The sequence below is a fragment of the Sabethes cyaneus genome, chromosome 2, assembly GCF_943734655.1.
Source record: "Sabethes cyaneus chromosome 2, idSabCyanKW18_F2, whole genome shotgun sequence".
In the NCBI taxonomy this organism is placed as follows: domain Eukaryota; kingdom Metazoa; phylum Arthropoda; class Insecta; order Diptera; family Culicidae; genus Sabethes; species Sabethes cyaneus.
Genome location: NC_071354.1, coordinates 104,832,515 through 104,857,561, shown reverse-complemented (window position 1 = coordinate 104,857,561; position 25,047 = coordinate 104,832,515). Strand labels below are relative to the sequence as shown.

The window sequence follows — 25,047 nt, the reverse complement described above, 5'->3', positions numbered from 1 at the left end:
TAGATTAAAGCTGCAGACGCTATAATTGAAAGCCATAGAAAATTACTTTGCTCATATCAACCACTGAGCCGATCGACATCAGATAACGGCCAAATTAATTAATCGGACAAAACGTAAGTCTAATAAATATAACCTGATAAAATTTAGAATCTAAGAGTTTAGAAGCTCGGCTGCTAACCAGTAATCATAGGAGCAGTTTCAAAAGCGATCTCAAAAATATTATATCTATTAAATTAATTCGTGTGTTCTACAGGAAAATTATATTCTGCTGCAACCAGAACCTGCCTTTCATTTATCCCGGTTGGCGAATATAATTTCGGAAATCATTTACGTTGAAACCGAGTTTTCAACAGCATATAATTTTCGTTTTTTGCGTACGAAGCGGTCAGTTTACGTCAAAATGCCGGTACGTGGTAATAAATCAAAAGCGAAAAGTAATAACGCGATACAATGTGGTGTGGTTGAATGTTTTGGTGGTGATAATGAGATTCAGAGTTGTGCGATACAAAATGTTGTTGATAACGCTAAGGCAGTGTCATCGGATGAATCACGTGAGGGACATGCTTGTAAGACGTGTCGCGGGCCGGACACTGAAGAGATGGTCCAGTGCGACGCGTGTGACGGCTGGCATCACTTTGCTTGTGTAGGTGTATCAGAAGAAATAGCCAATCAGAGCTGGAGCTGCACAAGCTGCGTTACGGCAAAATGGGTTCAGCGAACTAAGGCAGCTTCTGATGGAGCACCAGTACATGAAAGCGTAATCGATGATCGAAGATCACTGCGCAACCTAAGCATCGGGAAGATCGTTACCAGTAACCGTGGAAATCCAGTTATTCCTCCGGTTCTGCTGTCAACAAATCAGTTGACAGTTTCGTCATCTAACCAACAGCCAGTTCCGCCGGATACAGTGCCTGCACAAATGGCACCGCAGTATCAACTGAGAGGTGTAAGCAAACCAGGAGTTTGTATAAACGAAACGTCATCAAAGCCAACCCAGTCGTTGAAGGCTCCCCCAATCCAAGAGCGACGGACAGATCCAGCCCCAGCGTACTGTCAGCAGAATCAAAGGCCTTCATTGCCGGCTGTAAGTCTGCAAGTGATCGATGTAGAGAAAGCTCTCTCAGAGATCTCTATATCCTCATCGCGAAAGTCTGCAAAGGATCGTGCAAAGCTCCAGCTCATGAGGCTACAGGAAGAACGAGCATTTCAGTTACAGCAAGAGGAAAAGGCAGCGCAAGAGTATAAGTTGTACTTAGACAATAAATACAAAATCCTTGAGAACCTGGCGAACGATAAAGCATCGAGTCGAAGTTCAAATGTATGCGGTAGCCGAGTAGAAGAGTGGGTCCGAGGCACTGCTCCTATAGCCATAGATACAGCTGAAGCCTCCGCTCCAGAACGATCTCGGAAGCACGACGACGTATTTCAGCAGCAACGGGAGGAATTGGAAAAGCAAGCAAGTACAATCAATCGAATGCGGGAAGAGCAGTTGGAACAAGGTAGGCTTCTACGCGAGCAGCAACAGCAGTTATCGAATTGGCATGCAGAAGTAAGGTCGCAACCGCGAAATCGAATTTCTTCTCACCAGGAGCCTGGACGATTCGTTCCACACGCTCTACCACAGTCAACACAGCTCCACCCGAGAGAGCCTGGTGTGTTGCGTAGCACGCACGAGAACCCGACCAACGACCATAACACTTTCTCAGTAAAATCATCGTCAGTGGACGAGTACGATCAGTTCCAGCTGTCACGTTCTCAAATTGCTGCCCGACAGGCAGTTTCCAAAGACCTGCCTATATTTTCTGGGAATCCTGAGGAGTGGCCAGTTTTTATGTCGATGTACAATCGCACCACCACAATGTGCGGATTTACAGACGATGAGAACATAGTTCGGCTGCAAAAGAGTTTGAAGGGCAAGGCCTACGACGCTGTAAAGAGTCGATTGATGCATTCCGGAAATGTTTCAGGGATACTAACTACCTTGAAAATGTTATTTGGACAACCCGAGGTAATCATACAGTCGTTGATCGATAAAATAAGCTCACTGCCGCCGATCCGAGAAGACAGGTTGGAAACGCTAATAAACTTTGCTGTGAGTGTTCAAAACTTTTGTGCAACCGTAGATGCATGTGGAATGCAGGAATACATCTATAACGTTACCATGCTCCACCAGCTCGTCGGAAAGCTACCATCGTCGCTGAAACTAACCTGGGCTCAGCATCGTCTCACACTAAAAAATGTCAACCTTGCATCCTTTGGACAGTGGATCTACACCTTGGCGGAGGCAGCTAGTGTCGTCGTTTTCCCACCTACGGTACGAGGAATGCAATCCACTCATAATGAAGCTCGTGGATCAAGGAAAGGAAACGCATACCTTGGCGCGCATTCTGAAACATTTCATCCTCAAGAAAACTACGAAAGCGATACGGAAGAACCATCAACGGTGGCAGCAACGTCATTCAGAGAAGCCTGTCCAGTTTGTAAAGGAAGCTGCAAATCTGCTGACAAGTGTCAACGCTTTTTAGAGCTCTCTAGGGAATCGAAATGGGCAGTCATAAGAGAATTTGGATATTGCCGAACATGCCTGCGAATTCATAGAGGAGTTTGTAAAGCAAAACCATGTGGCAAAAATGGATGCACTTACAGGCACCACGCACTGCTACACAATGATTCCAGACAAAAAATAGCAGGGATTCCTGAACGCACACAATCTCCACTACCCGGTACTAGCCGTTCCGACTGCAACACTCATCAAGCAACAGGAAGCTCTGCACTATTCCGTTACCTTCCTGTAACACTTTATGGAACAAAAAAGGCGATTCGCACATTTGCATTCCTGGATGAGGGATCCGCGCTTACGTTGCTCGATCAGGATCTCGCAAATGAGTTGTGTCTTGAAGGTTCAACACGACCGTTGTGCCTTCGATGGACCGGAGGAACTGAAAGACATGAAGCTAACTCACGCGTTTGCAACCTCCAAATTGCCGGAATCGACAAGGAAAGTAAACAATTTCAACTAGACGAAGTTAGAACTGTTGAGGAGCTGTTATTGCCACAGCAGACGCTGGACATATCTGAACTGTCACAGCTGTATCCGCATTTGCGGAATTTGCCGATTGAATCATACAGCAATGCTCGCCCTCGTATTTTAATCGGCATGAAACATGCTCAACTCATTCTAATGCTTAAGTGTCGAGAAGGTAGAATGGGTCAACCAATCGCTATAAAGACGCGTTTAGGATGGACCGTATGTGGGGGATGGAGCACAGCAAACGACGCTAGCCTACACCATTACACCTTTCATGTCTGTCAATGCAGTGATGGGTTCGACGAGAATCTACATCAGGCAATGAAGGATTACTTCGCTCTGGATAGTCTTGGAGTGACGAAGTCGGAAAAGCTATCCCTGTCGACCGAAGATAAACGCGCGATGCTTCTACTTGAATCGCTTACCCGTTTAAAAGAGGATCGATACGAGTGCGGTTTGCTCTGGAGATACGACGATACCCGTCTCCCTGACAGCCGATCAATGGCACTGCGGCGATTCGTATGTCTTAAGAAACGACTCGAGAAAGACTCTGACCTAGCAAAAACGCTCCAGGATAAGATAATCGATTACGAGGCGAAAGGCTATATTCGTAAGCTCACCGAAGAAGAAATTATGCAGCGAGTGCCGCGACGTTGGTATTTGCCGGTTTTTCCCGTGACGAACCCGAACAAACCTGGCAAGGTTCGGATAGTTTGGGATGCTGCGGCTAGCGCTCACGGCACGTCATTGAACTCCGCCTTAATAACAGGACCGGATCTGCTGGGCTCTCTGTTTGCAATCTTACTCAACTTTCGAAGACGTAGTGTCGGGCTCACAGGAGACATCCGTGAGATGTTTCACCAGATAATGATTCGGCTGGAGGACCAACCGAGCCAGTGTTTCTACTGGCAAGATAGTCATGAAGATACAGTAGTGTACGTTATGCGGGTTATGACATTTGGGGCTTGCTGCTCCCCCACCACAGCACAGTTTGTGAAGAACACCAACGCTGAACGATTTGCATACCACTACCCAGCAGCATACGAAGCCATTACGAAATCTCACTACGTCGATGACATGCTCGTAAGTGTTGATACAGAAGAGCAAGCTATTCAGTTAGCCAAAGACGTTAAGCATGTCCATGCGGAAGGTGGATTCGAGATTAGAAATTGGATAAGCAACTCAAGCAAAGTGCTGGCGTCGCTAAAAGGATCGGAGGCCGATGAAAAATGCCTTGATTTATCCTCCGAGCTAGCGACGGAAAAAGTTTTGGGAATGTGGTGGAACACGCGTGACGATGTGTTTACATATAAAATCGGATGGCACCGCTACGATACGGCTCTGTTAGCCGGGCAACGTCGTCCCACGAAGCGGGAGGTACTGCGCGTGCTCATGTCGATTTTTGACCCACTTGGATTGATTTCTCACGTTCTCTCGTACTTGAAGATTCTCCTACAGCAAATCTGGCGTTCTGGCGTTCAATGGGACGAGCCCATCAACGAAGACTCATTCCACAAATGGCTAACTTGGCTAAAGGTTCTGCCGCTCGTTGAACAATTACGAATACCTCGGTGCTATAACAAGTTATACTCAATGGACGATGCAGACGAAATACAGTTGCATACGATGGTGGACGCCAGTGAAAATGCAATGGCTGCTGTTTGCTATCTCCGTTTTCTTAAAGATGACATCTTCAACTGTTCTATTGTAGCCGCCAAAACAAGAGTTGCTCCACTAAAATTTGTATCAATTCCAAGAATGGAACTGGAAGCTGCACGCCTTGGTGCGCGTCTATCTCTCACGGTAGCAGAATCGCTATGTATTCGAGGCTTCAAAAAGTTTTACTGGACAGATTCTAAAAATGTCCTCTCTTGGATCAACTCAGACCATCGTCGATACAACCAATATGTTGGTCATCGTGTCAGTGAGATTCTGGAGATCTCGGAAAGGTGTGAATGGCGATGGGTTCCTGGAAAACTTAACCCTGCGGACGACGCTACCAAATGGACTAGTTTACCAGATTTGTCATCCGACCACAGGTGGTTCAAGGGAGCCGAATTTCTTCAGTCATTGGAAGAAAATTGGCCTAAGTCGTCATGCTGTAACGAGGCGACCGAGAATGAGCTACGATCTTGCTTCCTTGCATGCCACACTCATCCGATATCAGTTCTTTCGTTTATTGATTTCTCAAGCTGGAAAAGACTTATTAGAGTCGTAGCACAGGTTCACCGATTTGCGGACAACTGTCGTCGTAGGCGAGCTGGGAAGTGCGCCACCACAGGTACGCTTACAACCGACGAATTGTTAAATGCTGAACAATCGCTGATCCGGCTTGCGCAACGGGAAATGTACCCTAACGAAATTGCAGCTCTTCAAGGTTCAAATCGTGATGCCGGAACCTCTGCCAAAGTCATTCCCAAAAGCAGTTCACTCTACCAATTAACGCCTTGGCTAGACGAACGAGGAATTATGCGTATGCGCACTCGCATTGCGGCATGCCACTATGCCACCGAAGACGCAAAGCAGCCGATCCTTCTTCATAAAAAACACCACATCACTAGCCTTATTGTAAACCATTATCACCAAAAGTATCACCACCAAAACCACGAAACGGTAATAAATGAGATTAGGCAAAAATTTCGCATACCACAGTTACGAGCATGTTATAACCAGGTACGAAGGTCCTGTCAAAGATGTAAGAACTATAGTACAATACCAAGGCCACCGTACATGGCTGATCTCCCGCCGGCACGCTTGGCTGCGTTTTCACGACCCTTTACACACGTGGGCGTGGATTATTTTGGGCCCATCGAAGTTGCTGTTGGAAGAAGAGTGGAGAAGCGGTGGGGCATGCTAGCCACCTGTTTAACTGTACGAGCGATTCATATCGAGGTCGTATATTCACTTAGTACAAGCTCGTGCATCATAGCCATTCAAAATTTTATTGCACGTCGCGGCGCTCCGCAGAAAATCTACAGTGACCGCGGTACCAATTTTGTGGGGGCGAATCGAGAATTACGGCGGATTTCGGAAACCATCAATCAGCACGAACTTATGAAGGAGTTTGCCGATTCCGGAATCGAATGGGTATTCAACCCACCTCTTTCGCCCCACATGGGCGGCAGCTGGGAACGGCTAATCCGGACCGTTAAAAGTAATCTGATGGTAGTTTGTCGATCTAAGAGGCCATCTGACGAGGTGCTCCACAATCTACTGGTACAGGTGGAGAATATAGTTAATTCACGCCCGTTAACTCACGTGCCGATTGACGAAGATTCGGCCCCAGCTCTAACACCGAACGATTTTTTGCTAGGTTCGTCCAACGGATCGAAACCACTTACTACCCTAGACGACAGTGGTGCGACCCTTAAAATGAACTGGTGTACTTCGCAAATCCTAGCAAATCAGTACTGGAAGCGGTGGGTGTCAGACTACCTTCCAGAAATCACTCGACGAACAAAATGGTTTAGTCGAACAAAACCGCTTTCAATAGGAGATGTAGTGGTGATTGCGGACAACAAAATGCCCCGCAATTGTTGGCCCAAGGGGAAAATCATTAGTACCAGAGTAAGCACAGATGGACAGGTAAGATCTGCGACTGTACGGACAGCGAATGGGATTTATGAACGCCCAGCGACGAAGCTAGCAGTACTGGATGTCCGGTGCGACGAATAGTAAGCCAGCAAACAGCTGGCGTACTCGGGGAGGAGTATTGGCCATAGCGGCCTGACGGCACCTCTCATTATTATCTTGGTCGCTGGACCTGTGCAAATGCTATACAGTGCGAGGGTATCAGAACTCGATTGTCATTCGAGAAGAAAATAAAACAATAGAAAGAAGATCAGATAGGACGCTGCATCTCATTGCAATTCCAATTTCCTAAATAAGTAAATTGCTAAAGCTAAATTATAAACTATAATTAGTGCAAGTTTCACCGTGAATTATACTACTTAAATTTCTTAATCAAAATTTCCTAGTCGGTAAGCATGCAGTTTCTTAAACCTAAATTAATGAAACTTAAACACAATTTACATACTGGGTTACAGTTAGGCGCTATAATCAAAATATCTGTAAGCTGCAGTCGGTTAAAGCTCTAGATGCGATAATAAGAAGATTTATAAGCCGATATCGGTAAGCGTCATTTTCTTAAACCTAAATAGTTATACTTAGATGTCACTTACATACTAGATTAAAGCTGCAGACGCTATAATTGAAAGCCATAGAAAATTACTTTGCTCATATCAACCACTGAGCCGATCGACATCAGATAACGGCCAAATTAATTAATCGGACAAAACGTAAGTCTAATAAATATAACCTGATAAAATTTAGAATCTAAGAGTTTAGAAGCTCGGCTGCTAACCAGTAATCATAGGAGCAGTTTCAAAAGCGATCTCAAAAATATTATATCTATTAAATTAATTCGTGTGTTCTACAGGAAAATTATATTCTGCTGCAACCAGAACCTGCCTTTCATTTATCCCGGTTGGCGAATATAATTTCGGAAATCATTTACGTTGAAACCGAGTTTTCAACAGCAGTTGTATGAGCAACCGCACATCGTGCTACTCATTGAGGAGCAACAGAATGTTAATACACTTTGAATACGTTGCCGTTGATGCGATGGGCTGACGTATTACAACTACGGGTATTTTTAACATGGATAGAGGGTTGAGAAAAAATGACGATTGTAAATAGCGGTCATTGCCATCAGAAAAATATTAATCCGTTGCAGTTGAATCGTGATTCTTATATTTAGTATATTCAGTTGAATTTGGCTGCCTGTACACAGAGAACAGACTACCAGGTAATTGACGAAAAGTGTGTAAATTTTTTTTATGTAATCAACGAGTAATCCTACGATGGAGCACCCATCGAGCTGTAAGTGGCAAACTAAAACTTGATGTCGCTGCAATCGCTACTATGTACCTCCAGCACAACGTAATCTTGGTAAAGGTACATGCATATTTTTATGCGTTTGGCAAACTATTTCTGGAGGACGCCACCGGCAAATTTTACACACACAAAATCGATTACTTTCTTCGAGCCTGTTAATCTGTTCTCTGTAGGTCTGTAGACGCAACTGAATCTATATGGTCAGGCATGTCACAACGGCAACAGTGCGAAAAATGTTATTTAGATATGACAACATTGAAATTCCGATACACTTGCTTCTTGACGCGCACCTACAGGATAGTCCCATTATAAACCAAGGTAATTCTCCGCAAAGATTCAAAATTTAACGTTTGATTGCCTCGACGCCTCTGAGTCTATAGTTTCTGTACGCGCACCGGTTGTTTCGTTTTCACGCTTACTGCTGTAGCTACCAAGAGGACCGAGAGCGAAACCGAGTTTCTCATTTAAAGAGCGCAATAAGTTTTTCTGCGCGTCAGTTTTTCTCTTTATGTTCAGTCTGTTTCTCATTGCGTGGATTTATTTCTCATTTCTGAAAGCAGTTCTGCTCATTGTGTTGAAAAAAAAAGTTCCACTTTTTGCACAATGAGTGAGGAAATAACAACCCTGTCCGTCATTATGGCTCGCAAAAAGCTGGATTGTAACCTTCGATTCTATGGTGATTATAAAGATTATAATTACAAATGATTTATGATCATTTACGTAAATGTTTTCATTTATGCGGGAAGATTTTTATAAGCTTGTTCACACTTACACGAAAACCCGTGCCGAATTGCCAAAACTTGAGTGAAAACAAAAGCAAAAAGTACTTCCTTCTTTTTTTTCTCACACAAACAAAAGTCAGCAACTTCTTAGTCGCGAATAAATCTTAGGTGATTTATCATGACAGTTATCGGTTCACCAGCTTAATGTAGCTTGTTGTTTGCATTGTTATGAAGAAGAAAACATTTTTCTGGTTCCCACTCACACTTTCGTAAGCAATTATTGTCAGTGAATTTGTACAGAATGTTGCTGATTGGGCTTCGTTTTAGTTGGGCCTGGCCATATATGTTGGCTACGTTTTTTTGTACAGGTTGATATAGGAAGTGTCATTCCCGTGATGGTTACATGCTAAAAGTAATATGGAACCGGAATTCATAAGTTACGACTATCAACTCAAAACTTAAATATTCCTCAGCATTTTTCTCACAATAAAGATTGCTGACACTTAACCAACGCACACTTCGCCGCGTATACATATACGCGATTTGTTTTTATCAGTAAATTTTTTTTCCGCAGCCAAATCTTTTCCTGATGCTCATAAACCACCAATACAGTTATACATTAGCCCCCCCCTTATTAAGGTAAACTTGGAGAACCAATATTATTCAAAGTTAATGTGACCTTTTAAATAACATAAATAAATGTTTGTTATTTATAACATGATTACATTACAAGGTATTTTGGCAAGATGGACTACCGATGGTCTTAGCCGTCTGTGACAACCTACCCCCTATTATGACAGTTGCATGTTTCCCGTAACTGCTGCCCGTGTTGTGAGCGGCGCTGCAATCGCATTTTCGGGCCGTCCATAATAAGTGACGCATTATTTCTATAGGAAAACGTTCACTTTTGTAGCATCAATTATGGAAGCAAAAGCTCATCTTGCGTTACATTTGAAATGCGCTTATTACAAAATTGCACATTTATCTTGCTGATTGTAAATCGATAGCTTTTATTCTTTGTTGTATTTGTTTAGAATTATGTAATTAAAATGAAAGTTGTAAGCAAATAAGATTTACTTAATCCATCGCACGGTAAATATACAAACGCTAACAAACCGAGTGGAATTTTTTGCCAGAATATGTAGAAAAACAATCTTTTACTTGTTTTGGTTTTCGTTTGCCAAATGCCTTTTTGTAGGTTTATGCTTCAAACGTTCTGTTGTATCTGTTTACGCAGATTTCAACGAAAAAAGTTGAATGAAAAGATAAATCAACTTCGTTGCAATAGCATTTACGACGATGATTTTGGAATTGTCGGTCCATGCCGATATTTTTTCACGGTCTTGAGAGTATAGTTTCTAAATAGTATACTGAAAGACAAAATTTTCACGCGTATTGCATGAAAATTCATGCAATGTTATCATTTCGAGTTATTCACCACACTCAAGTTAGTAGTGGAACCAGGAACCAGCATTTAGAGGAACGTTTTTTATATATGGGAGCCGTCAGTTTGTTACCCCGTTGGTGACACACAAATAAAAAAAATTACAGGATACTGCAATGTTGTCTCCTTTGCGTTCAGCTGGGAAACATTACTTGATGAACAATCTCACATCCTATTTAAACTGCAATCAACCGTAAGAGTATTCCTGATGAACACAAATATATCTTGCTCTTCGTCACAAAGCCAAAAATAACGCGTACATCTCTGTTTTTGTAAATACCCGTAAAAACACAAAATTCAATTTCGAAACAAAACATCATGCCAAGAACTTCAAAACAAACCGACAACACTGAACGCTTAGAATGGCTATGTGGCCTTCGGCAAATCAGTTCTAATAAAAATTCACTCATACACTTGAAGGTATGCTCGTACTACATACCGTAGCACAAATACTACTTGGCTTGGCACACGCTGCGAAAACCGCGAGAAAGATGGCAAAGAAAAATTGTGAGGTTATTTAAATGCCTCCACAGTACTCACTTTAAATCACAAATTCCTGGTAGAAACTTCGTTTAAAATATAAAACTCCCTGTCACTGATAGATAATGACACTATAGTTAGCTCATCAACAATAAAAATTAACTTTTGCAGCCAAAAATGTACAATTATTAATCGAGAAAATACGATGCAGCAACCCGACGCAAACACCCGCTTTCAAATCGACCTGACTGGCGTTTGATTGAATTGATAGATAAACAGAGATGCCAGATTTTCTGAGAAGAATGTAAGCAACTAGTAGAGATGTGATTTGAAGAAGTGCCTCAGCTGAGGAATAATCGGCATTTGTTCCCCCATAGTTCCCCCATGAAAAACTGAGAGTTTGAACACAAAAATCTCTGCCAAACATATAAATACTGTAATTATCTTGCACTATACTAAAATCTGCATACAGCATACACGCAGTTTCTAATTTGCTGTTGCTTTTGCAGAAATGCATACATATATGATACATATCTGCACATCTGGTAACACTAACCATTGCGATTTGATCAGAAAAGAGTTGCCAAGTGCATTTTTAATTTGCGATAAAAACCATAAAAACGAAATGGTGCTGCCACCTACAAGACACTAGAAACATTCAAAATATAAAGATCAACTTGAATCGGTCAATATGATCAACAGCCGTCAATGGCAACGGAACGGATCGTCGGTGATGATCGCTTGCATTTCTGGATATCGACCATTTCGCGTGTGTAATGGCGGCTAGTGGGTACAACTTTCGGAAAACGTTAGCATGGCTTTGGTAACTTTATTCACGTCAAGTTGATATTTCCAGCCTTGATTGTTGTTGTAGAACTTTCAAGCATACGTGAGCGGGGTTCCCGAAAGTAAACAAACGTTTTCGAAAAGTATACCCACTAGCCGCCATTAAGCACGCGAAAAGGGTGGATAGTTTTCAAATGATCACATAAGTCATGCGAATGCATTGATATACAAAACACGTGCTGTTGGCCGCACCTGTACAGATTTTTAAAAATCATTATCCAAAACAATTGTGTAATCCAAGAGAAGTTTGTTCATGTAGCTTTTAGTTGCTGCAACATAAAAGCGTATCCAGCTTTCCACGAGTGATAATGGCGGATATTGAGCGCAAGTGGCACAATCTTTTGACATTCATTGCAGGAGCGTCGAGTTCGCCCTGACGGAGTTATGGATACATTCATGATTATTTGTTGTTCGAATGTAAAAATGTAAACATTGTTCAATTTTGCAGATCAGCTAAAGAGGAACACAATTGAACGGACAAGAAGTTTTATGGATTGTGACTTCGCCTAGGACTTCGCAGTTTTCGCAAACTTCAGCGAGAATGTCCAATTACGCAACGGAAAGTTTCTTCCCAGATAACACAAAATCGTAATAGAAAGTTCACATTAAATCGTTTTCATGTCAATTTCACATTGGAATTGTATAATGATTAGAGCATGTCAAATTGAAGTGAACAATAAGTTGTTTTGCAGTCGTGCGTGTCTTGATATACAACTCATGAATGTGAATTATAAAGCAGGATAGACAATTGCAATATTTGATTATATCTTAATCATATACAGCAAAGTTTCGTTAATTGGTGGTTCGTTTATTGGGTGTTCGCTAATTGGGCTATATGACAACTTGAATGTCAAAATTGTATGGAATTTTCGAGTTTAGAAATTTCTAACAACTGTCAGTCGGCCCAATTAGCGAATCAGCTGGAGTGCAATCGTGGCCCAATTAACGAATTCAGGCTGTATTCAGGAGTATTTAGTTGCGTGTTATAAAAACTGCGCAAAATAGAATTACAAATAGTTGTCAAAAATTTCGCACGTATATCGCCTCCACTTTGGTACATATATGTTCTTAGATGGTGTGACATATAGCTTTTTCGTTCAGATACACGTTCAGATATGGTTTGTATATCTCAGTTGCAATCGAGATATACAAACCATATGCACACTTAATCGGTTCGGTAAAATTTTACCGAAATCTAAACAGCAGAACGTTCGGTAAAATTTTTTATTGCACCAAACATTATTAATGATCTGTAAACGTCGATTGGCACCGTCGAAATTTTTACCGAACGTTCAGCTGTTTAGATTTCGGTAAAATTTTACCGAATTCGGTGCTTTTTGTTAAGTGTGTGGTTTACTGGGTATTAGCAACGCTGGCAAGGCCAATATCGAGCTGCAGGGAACGTCAGCGACAGCATGTCCTGGGCTCAAAATTTGACAGCGGGCTCAAATCAAGCTGCTGGCAGTCGAGTGAAACGAGGTGATGAAATGGTATTTCATTTTCGCCACCCCATTGACATCTCTATAACGAGCTGCAGTGAACGTCAGCGACAGCATGTCCGGGGCTCAAAATTTGACGGCGGGCCCAAATCAGACTGCTGGCAGTTGAGTGAAACGCAGTGCTGACATGCTATCTCATTTTCGCACACACGAGATGTTGGCAGCGAAAACATGGTTGCCTGCCTACGGGTTGATTTTCGCTCACCCTGAGATGTTGGCTGCAAAAGCATGGTTGCCTGTCGATGGGGTGGGTTCTGTGGGTTTAACTTTTTAACCGCAATTGGCCTTGCCAGCGTTGCTGATATTGTTCAGAGTTTTGCATGAGAAAAAAGAAAGGGAAGTAGTTTTGCTTTTGTCAACACTCGCGCGTTGACAGTTCGGCATGAGATTTCCTGTAACTGTAAGTGCGAGCAGCCTACGAAATCTTTTTCACTGCTGGCATCCCTGGCATCGCCAATAGCGCAATTTCTATTCGCCAGTCTTTATATAAACTAGACCGTCTTTATTAAAACTTCAAAACGCGAAAACATGCCTTTTATCAGTTTATATTCTAGTGATTTCTGATGTAATGTTCGAGATAGATTTACCCGAAATAAAGTTCTGTGCCTCCTAGTTACTTCCGTGAAAAATGAATCGACTTATTGGTGCTCTAAGTCGAAAAGCAGAATGCGTTAAGTATATTTCCGGTACATTTAAAGAAAGTTTATTTTCGAAAAATACCGGAATTGCGGTAAGAAACGTATCGAGTTTGTGTCTAGGACGTAACCCGTCAATGCACCAAGCATGCATCTTGCGAAGAACCGTTTCATATTCGGTAAACATTGTTAGCTCTAGAACCTTCTCCAGTAAACGTGATCAGGATGATGATGAACAAGATGCAGACTCAGAGCCGGTTTCTTTTCCCAGTCAACTTCCTGCGACAGTTGCTATACCGGAGGTTTGGCCTCATTTACCGGTGATAGCCGCCAAACGCAATCCAGTATTTCCACGATTTATGAAAATTTTAGAGGTACCTAATTTTTAGATTTTGCATGTGTTCAAAAAACTGAAATTTTTGTATTTTTATTTTTTTAGATTACTAACCCCATGTTAATTGATCTGATTAGAAGAAAAGTAAAATTGAACCAGCCGTATGCCGGAATCTTCTTGAAAAAGGATGATGATAATCCAAGCGAGGTAGTCAATAATCTTTCAGATATTTATAATGTGGGGACATTCGCACAGATACAGGAAATGCAGGATCTCGGAGACAAGTTACGTCTTGTAGTAATCGCACATCGACGCATCAAAGTAGTTGGGCAACTGTATGAAGATCTTGACGCAACTCAGGATGACAAACGTAAGTATTGAGTGTCCGATTGTCGGCATTGTTAGCCCATAGTGTTCCCACATCTCACAGAAATGACAATAAAATATCCGTTATCTAAAACGCAAATGCATGTCACAGTGGATGAGAGCGATGCAGAAAAACGACGACGTAAACACAAAAATCGAAACAAAGTTGTGAGAAATACTAACAATGACAGTACAGTGGATGGACAACCAATCGCAGAGCTACCGAAAGGTCGCTTGCTGAAAGAAGGTGAGCAACAGCCTGTTTTGATGGTGGAAGTCGAGAATATTAAACATGAAGCTTTTAAGCATACCGAGGAAGTAAAAGCTCTTACCCAAGAAGTAATTAAAACAATTCGGGATATAATAACGATGAACCCTCTTTATAGGTACTAGTTTTTAGATTGATTGCCCTTTATCCACATTAAAATACATTTGTTTCAGAGAGAGCTTGCAGCAAATGTTGCAACAAAACCAGCGTGTTGTTGATAACCCAATATATTTGTGTGATCTCGGCGCTTCTTTATCTGCTGCGGATCCACCTGAGCTTCAGGAAATTTTGGAAGAAATGGATGTAAGTGTTTTTTGACAGTAATATATTTGGATGGTGTTCGCTTTGATCTTGTTTATAAACCGGGTTACCACAAGTCATTTTTATATTTATTTCTAGATCCCGAAGCGGCTTATGTTGTCACTGTCCTTATTGAAAAAGGAACTCGAATTGTCAAAGCTACAAGCAAAAATCGGACGCGAAGTAGAGGAAAAGGTGAAACAGCAACACCGCAAATATATTCTACAGGAACAACTTAAAGTAATCAAAAAGGAGTTAGGCATTGAAAAAGAGGATAAAGACGCAATTGGAGAAAAATACCGCGAGCGGATTAAAGATAAAATTGTTCCTAAAGCGGTAGCTGATGTGATCGAAGAAGAGTTGAACAAGCTAAATTTCTTGGAAAGCCACAGCTCCGAATTTAAGTAAGTGATAATTTTTTCTCCTGATTAACTTAGCATGGAAGAGGATATCTCCATTAGCATACTTATTTCCACAGCGTTACTCGCAATTATCTCGATTGGTTAACTACATTGCCGTGGGGAGTTACGAGCGAAGAAAATCTTGATATTGATCGGGCAACTGAAATTCTGGACGCAGATCATTACGGTATGGAGGATATTAAGAAGCGAATTCTTGAATTTATCGCTGTAAGCCAGTTGAAAGGAACAACTCAAGGAAAGATAATCTGTTTCCATGGGCCACCTGGAGTAGGGAAAACTAGTATTGCGCGTTCAATTGCGAGCGCTCTAAATCGGGAGTATTTCCGGTTCAGTGTTGGTGGAATGACTGATGTGGCCGAAATCAAAGGACATCGAAGGACATACGTAGGTGCAATGCCAGGCAAGCTAATTCAATGTTTAAAGAAGACTAAAACCGAAAACCCATTAGTTTTGATTGACGAAGTCGACAAAATTGGCAAGTATGTTAGGCGTTCCATATGATATGCAAAAGCAGAATATTAATTCTTGTGTTTTTCAGGGGTTATCAGGGTGATCCCAGTTCTGCATTGCTGGAGCTTTTGGATCCCGAACAAAACGTAAATTTCCTTGATCATTACCTTGATGTACCAGTAGATTTATCGAAAGTTTTATTCATTTGCACTGCCAACGTGGTTGATACAATACCAGAACCGTTAAGAGATCGCATGGAAATGATCGACATGTCCGGTAAAATCATTTTGAAGCTGAATGAACATTATGGTTTTCTGATATTTCTTTGTTTTTATTAAAGGCTACGTCGCTGAGGAAAAACTGGCAATTGCGAAACAATACCTCATACCACAGGCCAAAAAAGATTGCGGCTTGGAGGATAAACACATCAATATTACCGATGACGCATTAAACATGCTGATTCGCAGTTACTGCCGAGAGTCAGGAGTACGTAATCTTCAAAAACAAATAGAGAAGATTATTCGAAAAGTTACGTATAAAGTTGTTCGAAAAGAACTCGAAACAGCGGAGATAACCGATAAAAATGTCGGTGAGTTATTGGGAAAACCCATTTTTACGCACGACCGTATGTATGAAACAACACCTCCTGGTGTCGTCATGGGTCTTGCCTGGACCGCTATGGGTGGCTCAGCGCTTTACATTGAGACTGCAAAACGTAAATTGAACGAAATTTCAAAAAAAGATGGTCTAGGGGATGGAACACTGGAACTGACGGGGCATTTAGGGGACGTAATGAAAGAATCAGCTCGAATAGCTCTCACAGTGGCACGAAACTTCATAAAGCAGGAGGATAAAACTAATGATTTTCTTGAAACCAGTCACATCCATCTACACGTTCCAGAAGGAGCCACGCCAAAGGATGGTCCCAGCGCCGGGGTAACAATAGTAACCGCCTTACTCTCACTAGCGAAGGAAACTGCCATTCGACAAAATGTAGCGATGACCGGTGAAATTTCCTTGATGGGAAAAGTACTTCCTGTTGGTGGAATTAAGGAGAAAACTATTGCCGCGAAACGTAGCGGTGTAAATTGCATAATTCTTCCTGAGGAAAATAAGAAAGATTACACCGATTTGCCTAAATTTATAACCGATGGTCTGGAGGTACATTTTGTCGATCATTACTCGGATGTATACTCCATTGTGTTCGCGAAAGTATAATAAAGATAGGTAAGGACTGCTGCATCAGTGAAGTAAGCTAATCTTTAATTCAACTTAATTAGTACCTTGAGCTAGATATCCTGTAGATATACAAATATAAGCATTTTTGTTGAATAAAACAGTATATTACCTAGAAGTAATTTGTTTTTTGTTCAGCTTCTGATAAACTCTATTTCTGGCGCATTACTACCTTTTACTTTTCACGAAAATTTATCATTGTGTTTTGACAGACGCAAAGAATGAAGTGAAAACATAATTTTTTTTGGGCATAAAAACTGCTTTTGAAATACAAGAAATCAATGAAGCGTATTTGAATCTCAAACGTTGATATTAGAGCCCGGCAACGTCACTTTTATTAAAATCGCCAAACAATGATAGAGCTAATTAAGTGTCAAATGTACTTGAATTCACTCCATCTTTAAACAAAGGTATAAATCTTAATTGCAGCCAGGTCCCGGGATGGTCTAAATTTTTACACAAACGAAAGACGCACATTAGTTATGCCAAATATGATAAAGCGAATCAAAAGTATTGTTGAATCAATTTGGTAACCAATAACCAGAATATCCCAAAACTTTAATTCCAGCATCCGAAAAACATTGTATTACATTTCGCCGAATACCATTTCGCGGAAAACCAATTCTCGATTGATCATAACGCGGAATACACTCACATATTTTTTTACACTGGGTCTCAAACCATAACAAGAACCTTCTTCGGCCCCATAAACCCATGCCGAGTCTATAAGGAACAGACAAACAGACAGAAATTGATTTTTATATATTGTGACTAGCAGCTAAATCTGGACTATTTTCCCCATTGCCAATGTATAGGAAGGAGCGAAAGACCAACGTTACATTTTTGTTCTTAAATTTGTCAAAAAAATGTGGAGGCTTCAAAAAGTTGTAGAACATATTAAAAAGATTTGAGGGGTAGTGTACAAGACGCGACCGCATATATAGGTGACGCAGGACTACGTAAGTCTCTTTGTAGTCATAGTAATCTTTGTAATCATTCGATTCTTCATTTATACATGCTATAAGCAACATCTATACAATGTATATTATACATGCTACATGCGTTGTATGTAACATTTATCAAAGTAGTAACATTGCATACGTTCAATCCTCAAAAGATTTCAGAGTTATTTCTAAATTTTAAGTTATTTCTATGTGCATTTGGAAACAATTCAACAAAATCAAGAACACAAACTATTGCTTTCCTGCTACCTTACAGAAATTAACGATTGTTTTTATTACCCATGGTTCCCCACGTTGAAGGGATTTTACCAATTCAATCCTATTTTATCAACAGCACATCTTTTCACTACACTTCTAATGAAACGGCAAGCAAGCGTATTCATACAGAGTCATATTATAACCGAACACTACAGCTGTAGCATATTTTTCCAACACAGACATCAAATTCGCCCAAGTTTAATCGTCTCGCAGTAAAGAATTTGCGATCTGTTGGGACAACGAACTTGTGTCATTTTTTCTGGCACACTTCCCTAACACAGACATCAAATTGGACTAGGTTTAATCGCGTTTGTAAGAAATCTGTTGGCACGAGGGGGTTTTGTCACTCTTTCTTGTGTACTTCCCAAACAAGGACATCAAAATGGTCTAGATTTAATCGCGGTTTTAAGAAATCTTGTTGAAATGAGGAAACTTGATCACTTGTTTTGGCTTACTTCCCAAGCACAGATATCAAATTGGTGTAGGCTTAGATTATCGTAAAGAATCTTCCAATCACGAATATTGAAAATCATTCGGAAAACCACTAAGCTATTAGCGTTCAAAACCTGACCACGAGAAAGATTTTTTGGAATGACACCCTATACCAGCTACCTTCCTGAAAGACGTAGTCCTACGTCAAAAAAGCAACATTACGTTGGTGAAAATCGGAAAGATGTATTGCATCTAGGTTCAATAATCATTTAATCGATAGTATTTTAGCGATCAATCGATCTATTCTATTGGTTAATGAGCCTCAAGAACTTAAGTAATCTATCAATGTAAACTGTAACTTTAGTACTCTTTGCTCAATCACGATAGAAGAACATTTGTTTTTCAGGGCAAAAAACTACTGCAGTAAATAATGTTGACGCTAGAGTTTTTCAGATTAGTTGGTTGTCAATGAACGAAACCTGTTTGTCCTAAACAATGAATTCGTCGCTATGCATGTGCCTCAAGATTGGAAGGAATCTAGTTCACAGAAACTTGCGAACCTTGCGAATTTCGTATTTTTCGAACCAGTTTCTATAATACCTTTGTTATAGTACATACCTAATAACAGAAGCAAAACTGAGCATTTTCATTTAAATCGAAAATAATGTTTATGATTTATGATTATGTTTTAATATAGACAAATATGCACATTAAGTAACGTTCTGTAAGCTCACATGTTTTTATTACAATCAAAAGATGAGTTTTCTGCACGTCCACCGCTCAGCATAATGCAGACTGCATTGTCCATATGGATATGCTAATACCATGTGGACGAAAGAGCTCAGCATAGTTTCATAATTATGAATATCGCATTCGAGCCATGCACTCTTACTCTGGTATAGCGATTTCTCTCATCACTCATTGCGACGCGATTTGGCGTTCCTCGCAGCTTTCGGGTGCATATTTTACAGCCACGCAGAGATAACTCACTCTTATCTAGCCACTCAGTTACCTTTGCCTATCATAAGCTGTTTTATATAAAATTGTTTTATTTATTTTCTCCGCTGTTTGGCACTCGCTAGAGAGTCAACTGTCTGCGCGAGTTGCTCTTGTCATGCGTAACAACTTTCCGAGACTTTTATGCAGACTTGCAACCCGGGAGCCACTCTTTTGTTCAACTTTGGACACTAAAGTGCGTTCAGTATCTGTTGAGCAGTTGAGCAGATTGGTGCTTCTGAGCGGTTTTTTGAGCGATCTGTGAAACGGTTTACTGTTCCATTCTTCTCGATCCCATTTAGTTAACCCGGGCCTTTCACTCGTTGGATGCTTTAGAAACAGTTAATTACACCAAGGGGACGAAACGCTTGAGCGACGTTGCCGTGAATCACCTGTGCGCGAATACCAAACCCGTTGCCGGCCCATTGCAAGAGGCTCTCTTCAGAGCCGGAAATGAAAAAATAAAACATACCTTTATTGTTTTTTTTATTGATACGGTTCTAGTAACAGTTTTATGTGAATATAAGAAATCTACATTGAAAAGTGGAAAAGGGTGCAGTTCAATTTTACGTTGTGCACACAATTGTCTCAAGTAAAAACAGCAGAAAAAGGTTGTTCCAAAGGAAACTTTACAAGTGCTTAGATGCGAAAGAAACCATCGCTTCCAAAGTATATAAAATAATTGTGTGATTAATCGAGCAGAGATCTTTGACACATAAAAAGAAAATAATTTCGGTTTGATTCTTATTGCTAGTTAGTTACATGAATAGTGCATTGAATATATCAATTTGCTGATATAAACAGAAAGAGGTTTGATGTGCCCCGTTTGATTTGAGATAAAACAAGCTAATCTTATGTACAAATCAATTATCTGACTACGACCAGCTTACACATCGCAGAACAGAGAAGTGATATTTAAGTGCAAGAAAATGAAGCAAATTGGAGTAGAGGTAAATGATGCATGGATTAGTTGTTTAGATATGTAAATTATCTGAGGAGATTGATGTCTCGACTATAAATAAAATTGGGCTATGGAATGAAAAGAATTGATATGAAAACACAAAGTTTTTTTTTACGAAAAATCCGTCTGCTATTGATTTTTAACTGGTTCTTCACTTATGACCCTATGGGTAGTTAGCCACTTACGGGCATTTCGTTGTTTTAGGCATTTTCTTCATTTGCAAAACTAGAGCCCTCTCGGAGGAAAGAGCCCCCACGAGAAAGATCAACTCAATTATTTCATTTCGCTAAACATCGACTTGACTGTAGTTAGATAGCTTTAGGTAAGAAAAACTGTTTTAAGATTCCATGCATTAAAGTGCATTTAATTTTAATATACCGACGAAATAAAACGGTTGACAAAAATACCCTCTGAGAAATGAGCACTAGTTCCGCCAATGATTTTCTTATATCATTCTGATCTGATTATACGTATTTTGATTTTGAACTTTAGTGTATTTATATCAAGAGGGCCCGCTTTCTTCGCTTGTGAACTGTATCATTTAACTATCAGAAATTTTAAGTATTTAAAATTTTGTTGTTGGTAAATGGAAACTAATTTTTATATTGATTACTAGCTGACCCGACAAACTTCGTATTGCCACAAATTAACCTGTGTTGTACATAAATCATGAATCTCGGATGATCTTTGTCACAATCTCGAGTTTTGCAAGCCCCCCAGTGGGCGGCGCTTTCGACGCAACACTCGCGACCGTCTCGTCCTGAATGATCTAGTGTTACTGTAGATAGTTTTTGTGGTCTTGTATTGACTAATGTTTTATGGAAGAGTCTCGAATTTCTCGAGTTCGATTAGTTTTTGAGTTTCGCAAAAATTTCTGTTTTATTTGCATGAGAGTCCATATCCCCCTACCACAGGGGTGAGAGGTCTCTAACTATCGTAAAATAAATTCAAGACTCCAAAATCTCCCACATGCCAAATTTGGTTCCATTTGCTTGATTAGTTCTCAAGTTATAAGGAAATTTGAATTTCATTTGTATGGGAGCTCCCCTCTTAAAAGGGGAAGGGGTCGTAATTCACCATAGAAAAAATTTCTGCCATCTAAAACTCCCACATGCTAAATTTGGTTCCATTTGATTGATTAGTTCTCGAGATAGGAGGAAATTTGTTTTCAATTTGTATAGGAGCCCCCCCTCTTAAAGTGGGGAAATCCATAGAAAATATACCATAGAAAATATTCTTGCCTACAAAAACACCCACATGATAAATTTGGTTCCATTTGCTTGATTAGTTCTCTAGTTATGAGGAAATTTGTATTTCGTTTGTATGAGAGCCCCCCCTCTTAAAAAGGTAAGAAGTCCTAATTCATCATAGAAAAAATGGTTGCCTCCAAAAACACCCACATGCCAAATATGGTTCCATTTGCTTGAGTTCTCGAATTATGAGGAAATTTGTATTTCATTTGTGTAGAAGCACCCCCTCTTAAAGTTGGGAGGGGTCCTAATTCACCATAGAAAATATTTTTGCCTCCAGAAACCTCCACATGCCAAATTTGGTTCTATTTGCTTGATTAGTTCTCGAGTTATGAGGAAATTTGTATTTCGTTTGTATAGGAGCCCCCCCCCCCCTCTTAAAGTTGGGAGGGGTCCTAATTCACCATAGAAAATATTCTTGCTCTCGAAAACTTTCACATGACAAATTTGGTTTCATTTGCTTGATTAGCTCTCGAGTTATGAGGAAATTTGTATTTCATTTGTATAGGAGCCCCCCTCCTAAAGTGAGGAAGGGTCCCAGTTCATCATAGAAAAAATTTTTGTCTCCAAAAACACCCACGTGCCAAATTTTGTTCCATTTGCTTGATTGGTTCTCGAGTTATGAGGAAATTTGTATTTAATTTGTATAGGAGCCCCCCCTCATAAAGTGGGGAGGGGTCCTTATTCACCATATAAAATATTCTTGCCCTCGAAAACTTTCACATGCCAAATTTGGTTCCATTTGCTTGATTAGTTCTCGAGTTATGAGGAAATTAGCATTTCATTTGTATAGGAGCCCCCCTTCCTAAAGTGGGGAAGGGTCCCAATTCATCATAGAAAAAAAATTTGTCTCCAAAAACACCCACATGCCAAATTTGGTTCCATTTGCTTAATTACTTCTCGAGTTATGAGGAAAATTGTGTTTCTTTGGTACAGGAGCCCCCCCTCTTAAAGTGGGGAGGGGTCCTAATTGACTATAGAAAATATTCTTGCCCTCGAAAATCTTCACATGCCAAATTTGGTTCCATTTGCTTGATTAGTTCTCGAGTTATGAGGAAATTTGTATGGAAGCCCCCCTTTTTAAAGAGGAGAGGAGTTATAATTCCCCTTATAAAGAGGGGAGGGGTCTCAATTTACCATAGAATAAATTCTTGTCACCGAAAACACCCACATGCCAAATTTTGTTCTATTTGCTTGATTAGTTGTCGAGTTATGCCGAAATTTGTGTTTCATTTGTATGGGAGCCCCCCCTCTTAGTGGGGGGAGGGGTTTCTAACCATCACTAAAACCTTTCCTGGCCCCAAAAAACCTCTACATGCATATTTTCATGCCGATTGGTTCAGTAGTTTTCGATTCTATAAGGAACATACGGACAGACAGACAGAAATCCTTCTTTATAGGTATAGATATAATCTTGATTCTTGATATCTTGATGATATATATATCTTGATATAAATACAAATTTTGTATTGTTCAAGATAGACATTTTGGGAATATTTAAGCTGCTTCTATTCAATAGCTCTGTAAGCATTCTTTTCTCGAGCTGCTTATTATACTACAAAATCAACCTGTATCCCAAATTATTGTCCTATTTTCCACTAGTCAGCAGTTTTTAAACATACGTCGAGCGGAGTATAGGTAAAAGCAAAGCAAAGCGTAGGTGCTACATTCCGTTATTGAAACTTGACCTTCTGTTTTTATAGGACAGACTTCGCAGCCAGCTGTTAGAGTACAGGACAATTGCAGGGCCAGTTGCTACGATCTTATTGACTCTAACAGCCTCTCCCAGCCGAGATTCGAACATACGATGACTGGCTTATTAGGCCAGCGACATACCATGAAACCAACTGGGAGGCGGAGTATAGGTACCTATATTTATTCGACTGATGTTAGGCTCTGGCCGTTATCGCTATTTAAAATTATTACATAGTTATTACCTAATTATTAGGGGAATATCCCGGTTGTGAATGAGGAACGTGCTGCTCGAGCCATAGATGCTGATACCTGATACCCGGTTGTGAAACAGGTTTTGTTTTAACCCTTCGTTACTCGCGCTGTTGTATTTTGTACAGCGTCTGTGAACCGTTAACTTTATCTCGGTATATCTCGGGACTCCAACAACAAACAAAATTACTGTTTTCAGTAAAGTTGACACGCAGATCAAGATCTTTCAGACAGTGGAAAAAGTTTCATAAGTTTTTCACCAAGTTATAAAATTCCTTTCTTACGTTTTTTTTCACCGGTGAATTTTTGGTACAAAATTTTTTTTGTATGCCATATGTTTTTACTTTTAGATATCATAAATGATTTCTATTATTAAATAATTTACCCTAAAGTTAGAAAATTCCTTCCTCAAATTTTTTTCACTGATGATGATGATGATGATGGTTGATCGTGATGATGTTGATTGTGATAATGATGATCATGATGATGATGATTTTGCTGATGAAGATGATTTTACTGACGATTATTTTGTTGATTATCTTGTTGATCATGATGATGATGATGATTTTGTTAAGGATGATTGATTTGATGATGATAATGATTATTATTTATTATCGACATACCTGCTTTAAATGACGCAAAAATGATGCCCTCAGTGTGTTCATGAAAAAGTTTACTGTTATAGAATGTTTCGAACAATAATATTTTTATTGCCGTAGAACTACGGCTTACCGCAGGTTGCCAAAAACTTACTTGCACCGGAAGGATAGCTCTTGGCTGACTTTTCAAGCATAAAATGATTACAATCGTTGATTAATAATATTTATTCAATTTCTAACGCATCTACATTCAGTTTTTTCATATTAAAAAAGGGTCTCGATTTTGGCAACATAGGCGACACGCATCGAAAACCAACTGTACTATTATCTGCATTACTCGCTATAAAAATATATAGGAAAGAAATTTTATACGTTTAGGGAGGTGCATCAGTATTTGTTATGCTAGAATCATTATCTAACGTGAAAACTATGACATTTGCGGTTAAAATAAATTATTTAAAAGAAATGTTTTTTTTTTCACCCGGATAATCGAGTTTAAAAACCCGGATAATCGAATCCCCGGTTAATCGAATCCCCGGATAATCGAGTCCGAACTGGAACAATCGATCACAAGTTATTCTAAAAATTGATTAATATAGCAAATAGCAAAATTATTTGTCAAATCACTATTGAAAAAAGCATAAATACAATATTGTTCCGATTATATCAGCTCCTCCGTGAATTTTAGGCTGATACTGGAAAACTGATGTAATAGGAAA

At 40.1% G+C, this 25,047-nt stretch overlaps 3 protein-coding genes across 7 annotated transcripts in view; 2 read left to right on the top strand and 1 right to left on the bottom strand.

The window, feature by feature from the left end:
* Positions 1–10,795, bottom strand: part of LOC128733768 (F-box/LRR-repeat protein 7) — a 32,426-nt gene extending 21,631 nt beyond the window's left edge. For 2 of the 4 annotated variants that reach the window (XM_053827547.1, XM_053827551.1), the window contains exon 1: positions 10,631–10,795. The gene's annotated coding sequence lies outside the window, so the exon portion shown is untranslated. Of the gene's footprint in view, positions 1–10,195; positions 10,215–10,242; positions 10,286–10,630 lie in introns of those variants that run through there. The other 2 variants (XM_053827549.1, XM_053827550.1) reach the window with 2 other exon arrangements.
* On the top strand, positions 401–6,588 carry LOC128735804 (uncharacterized). Its single transcript, XM_053830291.1, has 2 exons — positions 401–6,447; positions 6,522–6,588. The coding sequence occupies exons 1-2, from the start codon at positions 401–403 to the stop codon at positions 6,586–6,588; spliced, it is 6,114 nt and encodes a 2,037-aa protein (XP_053686266.1).
* A 2,655-nt stretch (positions 10,796–13,450) lies between the features above and the next one.
* LOC128734153 (lon protease homolog, mitochondrial) lies at positions 13,451–17,024 on the top strand. Of its 2 annotated transcripts, none has more exons than XM_053828194.1 (8): positions 13,451–13,924; positions 13,990–14,254; positions 14,363–14,636; positions 14,692–14,821; positions 14,918–15,222; positions 15,297–15,719; positions 15,779–15,966; positions 16,031–17,024. In XM_053828194.1, the coding sequence occupies exons 1-8, from the start codon at positions 13,544–13,546 to the stop codon at positions 16,906–16,908; spliced, it is 2,844 nt and encodes a 947-aa protein (XP_053684169.1). In that variant the 5' UTR covers positions 13,451–13,543; the 3' UTR covers positions 16,909–17,024. The 2 variants fall into 2 exon arrangements, with proteins under 2 accessions (XP_053684169.1, XP_053684168.1); XM_053828193.1 differs by having other exon boundaries at positions 14,315–14,636.
* Positions 17,025–25,047: the final 8,023 nt, after the last annotated feature.